At 32.9% G+C, this 9,592-nt stretch overlaps 1 protein-coding gene across 1 annotated transcript; it reads right to left on the bottom strand.

Moving 5' to 3' along the window:
• Nucleotides 1–226: 226 nt before the first annotated feature.
• LOC105138870 (uncharacterized) lies at nt 227–5,935 on the bottom strand. The gene is made up of 9 exons (XM_011045085.1): nt 4,982–5,935; nt 4,299–4,529; nt 3,876–4,089; nt 3,578–3,687; nt 3,288–3,487; nt 2,785–2,888; nt 1,387–1,574; nt 1,100–1,299; nt 227–824 (listed from the first exon to the last, which is right to left on the bottom strand). The coding sequence occupies exons 1-9, from the start codon at nt 5,250–5,252 to the stop codon at nt 573–575; spliced, it is 1,770 nt and encodes a 589-aa protein (XP_011043387.1). The 5' UTR covers nt 5,253–5,935; the 3' UTR covers nt 227–572.
• Between the last annotated feature and the right edge of the window lie 3,657 nt (nt 5,936–9,592).

Genomic DNA, 9,592 nt, shown 5'->3' on the forward strand with positions numbered 1-9,592 from the left:
CTGATAAGATTCAGTGGTTTCTAATAGCCACTCATAATTCAGTAGTTCGATTATTTTTCTGCTTCAAACTCAAAATTGAGCCACAGCACTGGTAAATGCAGCTGTCTAGTTGTAAGCCTTGAATCTGGTAGAAATAACTGCTGTTGTAAGAGTAACACCTCAACATATTATGTTCTGCCTCAGCAAACCAGACGATAATGCAAAACAAATGGTAGAGCGACAAGGCAAGTGGAAAATGATGTTCATTATATTTATTTGTTCCTAAAAGAAGAGACATTAGTATTACTATTAAATAATCGAGTCTAACATGACCTTGCTATCATAATGAACAAAAAAATGGGTCACTACAGTGAGGATTTTGGTAGCAACCCATGTCATAATTATTAAAATCTTAATCTATATACATTAAAAAATGAGTTGGAAAGGATAATTCAAAAGGTAGGGAAAAAAAGAATGAGAAGGAACTCCCTGAAGCGGCAGAACTATAACACTCATATGGCACGAATCTTCAGTTCCTGCAAACAATTCTAGAAGAGAAGGAAAAGGAATGATACGTTTCCTGATCAAAATTTTTAACTTGCATCAGTTTCCTTGCCACCAGCAGCAACTTTGCGGGGGCGTCTAGAGCCAGACCTCCTTCCACGCCTAACTGGGGCTCTCCGGACAGGAGCACCTATAACCTTTTCAGTTGAAGTATCAGGTGTTGTTTGAAGTGGAGGTTCATCAACCAAAAGAGGTGGTGGTGGTGCTAGCAGCAGTGGTGGTGATGGAGGATAAACAGGCGGACCATGAGCCATCTGTTCTAAAACATCTCTATGGTATCTCTGCACATAGCAACAAACAGTCCAGGGTTAAAAAGAAATGCACAAGGAGACAACAGAAGAGTTGAAGAGATGGATTATCAAGAGAAGGAAAAGTATCATTAGATAAATATCTGTTTCTAAAACATCTCGATGTTTAACAGTTCACACAAATTCAAACAAGGTTCATTTGAACACAAAAATCTATTTCACTCGAGCACAAAGAAAATTTTCCAATGAACAGGGTGTTCACATGATATTCTGGTACAAACAGAACCATCAGTACATAAAATGATTACCTGAACAACAAAGTTTCGCCTTTGACAGTCCAGGAACATGTTTACAGTCCAATTTGTTTTCTCATGAATCTTATCCCTGACAGTGGAAAAGCTGATTTGGTCCCTGGAAGTAAAGCGATCAACTTCATTGAACCAAAGACAAGTAAAAAGGTTGCTAATAGGAACATGCTCCCTTATCACAACACATCCTTCAGGGACATCTGCAGAGCCACAGGTGAACAGGAACTATATCAAAGACAAAGGACAGGCAACAAAACACCAAAAGAAAACCAGGAACTTGCACCTACCACTTGTAATAGGAAACTTGGCCTCAGAATATGGAGTCAAACCCTCCTTTTTATAAAATTCAACCTGAAAGTCAATGGAGGCATTTTCATATTTTCCAGCAGCTTTATTTGCCCCAGCTTCAATAAACACATCAAAGCGTCGATAATGTCTAGAAATTGCAAAAGTGGCATTTTCCCTCCACAAGAACCTGAAGAGTAGCTCAAGAAATAAGCGTGGTGCACCAAAGCTGATTCAGGCAAATAACTAATAATAATATCATCTAAATTGATCAAAGCATGAGAGGACGTCATTTGAAATATTTAGTAATGATCAAAGAGGCAAGTGTTTTATAAGCTTGTTAAGTATCCACTCACTAACTTATATTGTTATCGATGCTAAGCACATGAAATGTCCATGATCAACCTTTAAAGGAAACAGTGTTTTCATTCAATAATGAGAGAAAATTACCATTTGGTTTCAGATGTACACCCCATTCGTTTCTCTCAGAAACAGTGTTTTTATTCAATCAAATACAATATGATTTGGTCCACAAAGATGTGCATCACACCATCACCATTCCAATTGACAAATGTTTCAGTGAGAGGCACTTGCAGGACATTGCAGGATGTGATTTGATGTTCTAGGAAGAAAAGGATGTATTTGACTGATGTAAAGCCTACAATCTCAATCAATTTGAGATCAGCTACATGGAGCAATTTCGTCCATTTACTTGGGAAGAAAAGGATACATTTAATGAAAATACCAGGACCAAAAAAGTCAACCAGAACTTGTTGGAATTATAAGCATGTAAGCGGTGATATGAAATCTCAAAGATCTCCAAATCAAACAAAAAAGATTACTCAATGATAAACTTCATAGCGATTTGGGGGCATGAGAATTTAAGGTTCGTGATAACTGATTGCCATTGGATGAAAGTTTCTGAGTTCAGGATTCTAATCTAGCCAATATTGAGAAATAAAAAAAGAGTGACCATTGGGATGACAAAAAAGGACAACGAATACAAATTGAAAAAAGAGAGGAAAGCAAATGCAAAGTTAATTTAAAGATAAAATAAGAAATTGAGAAGTGGAAAGAGAGTAAGCAGGCAATCAAACAAGGAGATTCAAGTTATAATGAACGCATATGTTGGAGAGGATCTGATGTCTAATTCCAGAAACTTGAGTAATCAAAAGTTTCTTGCATCGCCAGATTGTCAAGTATTGTCACTGAAAACAAACCTAGCTCAAAAAAATAATAGGACCAAGGTAATTTAATCAATTCAATTAGAAACAAGTGGCTTATATCCGGATACTAGTAGACTTATTCTATGCATAAATGGAATAACTAGATTAAGGAGAAAAGGCAGACACAATGGCACACGCACGCACACAGAGTGAGAGAGCAGACATCAGTGTCACCTTTCTAAAATTTGATATGGATCGACAACAAGTTCAAGTTTTCCATCAATCCACAAGGAAAAGCGGGCATTCGGAAACATTCTATGCGATAGAAGCTTTGGGACCTGCCATGGACAAAACCAGGTTTACTAAGTATGCTAAAGTACAATCTAGTGTAACGTGGACGTTAGTGAACATGAGTCGGCTGCTGATTTTGGGAAAAAAAAATAAGCTGGTTCACTTTTTATCTATTGGTGGTAGCAGGGAAGCAGGTATGGGAGTTGGAAGGAGTAATTGATCATTGTTGCATAAGACTTTTCGGTTCCGGAAGTGATGGAAAAAAATCAAGTTCATCCAGCCATCTGCATCTTACTTCCATTCATGGTATGGATCATAAAGAAGCCAAAGGAAATCAAATAATTAGAGCTATAGTGTCATCGATGACCAAACAGACAACCATTAAAGCCAAATTTGCACCCAGAAGTCCAAAACAAAAGGAACTGAATGAAGTTTACGGCAAGTACCTTCCCGTTGCGCCTTCCATCTGTGTAAGGAAGATTATGGACAACAACGATTCTCCATATACCAACTTTCCTGCTGTCATTAAGACCACTGTTATTCTTCAAATAAGCCTCTGTTTCTTCATCAACGAACATGAAGAAGCAGATAGTGTTCTTGGAGTATTCACTAATATTACGTGGCTGTTGTATGTCATCAAAAGCTCCTGAGAGGAAAGAAAAGGAGATCATTTAGTAACAAGCCATCAAATCAACAGATGAAAGATAAGTTGGGATCCCATTACACGGAGAAATACCAAATATTGCTGAGGCAACAACAACGCCATGGCACTGCTCCATCGCATCCAGGTCAATTTTGTCCATGTCAAATCCTGTATTCTGGCCAGGTCTTTTCCCTTGGACAAATCTGATCAGTGCACATATGTGTCAAAAATATGCATAGTGAAAAGTTATAAGTTGGCAACAGTAAGAGAAACTGGTCCAATAACTAGTTACTAGAATGATTATCCTAGAAATATAGATTTGGCTGAAATTTCAAAGGAACAACCTTCAATATTCATAAACACATAAAAGATCTTTGGAGAGAGAGCTTACCCACAATGCACTCTCATTGACTCTCTAATATCATAAGAGTCACTTCTCTGCTTTAAAGTAGGATATCCACCAAAATCAGAGCCTCCAAACTCTCCTTCTCTACTAAGAGGATCCTCCTGGATATATGTCAAATTCTTAATTACTGGAGAAAACGAGGGGACCTTCGGCATTAAGGCAATGGCTTCTTCCACAGGTAGGTAGCATACAGGACATGCTGAAACAGAAATGACAGAGAAATCTCAGGAACATGAGAGTGAAATCTCATTACTTACTTATCATATGTCCTAGCACCTCAACATCCCTGTCACCTTAGAATGTTTACAAACTAGGACCATGGTGATGCCTACAACTAATGACTGTTAAACCTAAAAAGAAAAGCAAAATCTACTAGTCAAAACAGTTGGGGGGAGGCTAGGAACTTACACCGTGGTCCAGTTCTTTTTTTATCTGCTGGTGGGGGAGGTAAAGTGAAACTATTACATGGGTGCCCTGGAGGAAGGGTATATCCCAAAAAATATGCAGGAGGAGGAGGAAGCAAACTAATATTCGAAAATCTTCCTTGGAAAAAAGAAGTATTGTTCTCAATCCTGCTTAAGGACGATGTGTCACTGAGACTTATAGTCGGGGGCCGGCCACCTTCTTGTGCATCTTCACCTGCAAAAATAGCAAAATGAAGAAGTTATTTCCACAGTTGCAATCGAACTCCAAAAAGACCACAACACTGTTAGCTCTAGCAAAGGTTCAAATGCAGTAAAGACTAATCCAAGAAGGTTCGAGAAGTGAATAGAAGAGAATATTTTCAAAATTTGGTACAAAATAAACATCAATCAGTGGGACCAATTACCCCCCGAGTACACATATCTCCCAGCTCATGTAATAAGAGCAAAGCAAGAACTAGCTGAAACACGCTTTCTCCAATTCAAACAATCAACTGAAAGAAAGGCAAGAACTACATAACAGCCATAAGCACCGATTCAGCACGGCATCAGTGATGAATTTGAGCATTATTCTAAACTAAGAAACAAACTTAATCACCACTAAAATCCCATATCCTATGATTGAACACATCAATATCTAAGCAATAACAACATATAAACAAAACATACCTTTTCCTACATACAAAACCCAGACAAAAACCGCGGCAGAGATGACGCAAAGGAACAGCATGCCAACCTTTTTCCTACCAGCAAACTTGAAGATCCAATGGGAGAGACTCTCTTTCTCCTTGAACATCTTTGCAGGCTTAGTACGGCCATTTGTTTGCATAGGAAAGGGGGAACTACTAAGAACACCATTACCATTATGTTGCTGTTGTTGTAGTTGCTTGTCCAATGAACCATAACTACTAGAACGGATCCCCAATGACCCTCCAGTCATTGTCTCTCCTTAAACCTCACACAAAACAACACCCCTCTCATCTCATCTCAGAAATCCTTATGCCCACGTGAGAATCAAATACTATCATGAATTCATCAACATATAATGCGTTAATTAGGAAAACAATCAAAACCCACTTCACCAAATTGGCCAAAGATTTGATTTTTTTTCTCAAACAAACTAACGAATCATGCTCTAAATTCAACAAATAAAGCAAAATAGTCAAGACCACTTCACCAAATTGTCCCCAAACTCTTGGGGTACCTTCATAATTTTCACTCTCCGTATCCAGAATACACTTACAATTCCCAAAACTGAAATGAAAACAACACGAAAGGACAACGATTACAAAGAGGCAGAAAGTATAAATCTTTTTTGCATCTATGAATAAACAGATCAAAGAAAATGTGTGACAAAAAAATGAATTTTGAAAGGGATTTTTATTGGATCTTGAAGAGAATAAATCTAGGATTTGTGATTGGACGAAAAGGGTTTTTGAGCAAAAATCTAAGATTGATGGAATCGAGGTTTATTTCCTTCATTGTTTTTCAAATCAAATCCGGGATTTGTGTTTTTCGAGTGCATGCTCATGTTTTTTGGTTTCTTTTTCGCTAAATTTGAGGTTATTACAGAAACTGAGAAATTCAGTGTTTATATTTATATTAGAATTTACTTAGCAAAAGACAAATAAAATAAAATAAAGCTAAGAATTATGGCATGAAAACATGGAAATAATAATTTTGATAGGCTAACGGACGGTTTTTTTTTTTTTTGGCGTAGCTATTTTTTTTAATATATATTTTAAATTATTCTTTGTTATTTTTGAATTGTTTTAATATATTAAAATTAAAAATAAATTTAAAAAACGACAAGAAATAAAATAATAAACATTATCTAAATATCTGAGTGACGATAACAAAAGTATCACAGTGATGCGTAAAACAATATATGTTTATGGCAATGAAAGAACTTGTCAGAGATTAAATAAAGCCATTAATGGCCTAATTGCATTTGTTAATGCTATTAATTAATTAATCCAGTAACTAAACAAGCAGCCGTTGTTGAAAATGGAAGCATCAAGCTTAGGGATCTTTGCACAAGAAAAAAGGAAAAAAAAATAACTTATTTTTCATAAACCCTAAAGATTATTAGTTGATGAACAGTTCTAAACATATTGGTTTGTGGAATGTTATGTTTGATAATTCTCTTTTGAATAATTAGGATTTTATAGGGAAACTAGTTCAATGCACTTGTATCCATGGATATTTACTTTTTAAAATTCTTTCAAGCATTTAAATTATTATTATTGTTGTTGGATTCTTAGCAATTTTTTAAACATATTGATTATTTGTCATATGGATATCTTTGCTTCAAATAAAAGAATTGGAATTAAAAAATATATGTTAATATAGAAAAATTAATCCAAAAACATCTGACTAATAAAATTAAAAAAATACACTTTGGCAAAGATATAATTGTTAATGAAGTTTTTTTTTAAAAAAAAAAATCAAGAACTCACAATTCATAATTAATGGTTAGACGGGACAAGAAACTTGTAGTATCTTAATGGTTAATGGAATAAAAAAGTTGTAATACCATAATATTTTTTTTAAAGCTCAAATAATTCAAAGAAAGAATTTAAACACACAATTTTGAGACTATGCATCACCCTGAAACACAAGTTTAGCATATTTAGATTTTGATGGGAATTTAAAGGGTGTTTAGAAATATAGTTAAAATTATATTTTTAATAAATTTAAGTTTTTTTAAATTAATATTTTTTTTATATTTCATATAGTAGATATTAAAAATAATTTTTTAAAAAACTAAACAATATTATTTTAATATATTTTTAAATAAAAAACACTTTAAATAATAACCCTTATATACTTTTATGCAGCTTCTAATTACTGTGGCAAATTACTTTAATTTGCGACACCATTTATCATTTAATGTGACTCTACAACGATTAATTGAGCCTTTTAATGTGATTCTACAACGATTAATTGAGCCTGTTGTGATTATCCATTGAGCTTAATTGTGTGATTTCATAAAATAAAATAAAATAAGTGTCTTAATCCGTCGCTGAGAGGGATCCCTAGAGATAGAAAGAAGAGGTAAGAAACATGTCAATAAAAGAAAGACTAACTGAGTCTCGTAGAAGAGAAAATAAATACTTGCAATTTAACCTAACTCAGGTGGGCTTAAAGCCATTAATATGATTAGTTTAAATACTTATGCACTAATCTCAGTGCGAGACCAAAGATGCAACATCTCTGAAGATTTCTTCGTAGGGATAGAGGAGTCATCACTGTCTGATGGATGATTTACATTTTCTCTCGGACCCAGATATCAATCAGTCCTTGACTTTTTAACATTAAAATCATAGTCGTCAAGTTGATATGATTAAAAAGATGGATAGGAATCATACGGTTTAATCTGAATTAATCTAAAAAAATAAAAAAATAAAAATTTTAATGTTTTATAATAAAAAATTAAAAAATAATCTATATAAATATAAACTATATATATTATAAATAATAAAGTTTAAAAAATTATTTTAAAAAGCTTTTTATCACACATTAAAAAGTACCATGTTATTAAAATATTTTTTATCATTGAAAAATATAATTTTTTATTTTAAATATATATTATATATATGGCATGATTTCTTATCTTATATTGAAAAAATAATTTTTTTATAAATATAAAATATATATACTAAAAAGTTTTAAATTCTATATTAAAAAAATAAAATATTCTTTTAATATTTATATAGTAAAAGAGTCAATAACTAATTTAAAAAATAAATCCCTTGTTAGGAGGAAAAACATGTTTTTTTAAAAAAATTCAATTAAGTTTTGCTGTGTGGCTAGATCATAAATCAACTAAATTTTGCTAAATTTTTATTTATTTTAATCTTTTATTTTACTCGAATGAATTTTAATAATTATAATAAAAACTTGTAAATTTGATATGATAATTGGATCTCCTTAGTATACTTGGATATGGTATAGGGCTGAGAACTTCGCCTCACCAGCCTGCTTTGATATGGGCTGCAAGGTAACCTTTCTCCAAGAAAGTACATCTTTGCCCACTGAATTCCTAATTAGAAGTTTGGAGCACCTCGAATTAAGTTTAAGAAGAAATGGTTTTTGACTAATTTAAGTCGCTAAAAACAATAATTTTATATCCAAACCTTTCATGAGAAATTCTCTCATCTCCACCGACAACTAGATTTCATTCGGGTTTATTAGAAAGAGATTTGTGAAGCAATATATCAGTCCTATTTCAATACGATGGAGCGACAACCTCATATATTTGCCCTCCAAAAACATCTATATTTAATGCAGTAATTGAGTAGGTTTTTTACGATTTGTGATGATATAAAAAGTTAATTAGAGATGTAAAGTTAATTATTTTTTATAACTCTAATAGTTTTTTTTTTATTTTTTTAAAAATTTTACTCTTCATGAAAAAAAAATTGTTGAAGAACCCTTCTAGCAAGATTTACTCTATTTTGACAAAAACACCATCATTTTAAGTATTTATCATCCTATTTTGAGAAGAAATTATTATTAATTAAAAAAATTGAATGTACTCATCTTATAAAAATTTTTAAGGATAGGAGACTAGTTATAGGTAGAGAATGTTAAATAGTATTTATGTAGTCTTATTTATTATGGATAGAATAATACTTTCAGTTTAATATATATATATACTTTATTTGTATTTAGGTTAAGACTAAGCATTCATAATATATAGAATATTCAGAATTTTAACCTTCTTTTTGTGTTTGATTTTAATTATTTTAACATGGTATCAAAGCTGGTTTTATGGAACGAGGCTTAATCATGAACACAACTTCGTGGATCCAACTATTTGGTATTTCATCAGTTTCTGCAATTATTTTGATATTTCATCTTCCCTTCAGCTTTTACAATTTGATATTTGCGTTCAGTTTCTGCAAATTTGTTTTGTGTTTTGGAGTAATCGTATAATTTTAAGAAGACATTTGTTTAGTTTCTACAATCTTTATTCAGTTTCTACAATTTGGTATTTTGTTTTCCGCTGCTTTTGCATTCTGGTTCTCTGTGATTGTTGATTATGGCTACTGAAAGAGATGATTCACTTCAATCTGTGAGTGTAAGGTTGGATGGGAAGAACTATTCATATTAGAGCTATGTAATGAGAAATTTTCTTAAGGGTAAGAAGATGTTGGGGTATGTTAGTGGAACTTATATGATATCTAAGAATGTTGAGGAGGGGGATGCTTTTTTGATAGATACATGGGAAGCAAATAATGCAAAGATCATTACTTGGATCAACAATTCTGTTGA

Source organism: Populus euphratica, unplaced genomic scaffold (genome assembly GCF_000495115.2).
Source record: "Populus euphratica unplaced genomic scaffold, PopEup_1.0 scaffold84.1, whole genome shotgun sequence".
Classification (NCBI taxonomy): domain Eukaryota; kingdom Viridiplantae; phylum Streptophyta; class Magnoliopsida; order Malpighiales; family Salicaceae; genus Populus; species Populus euphratica.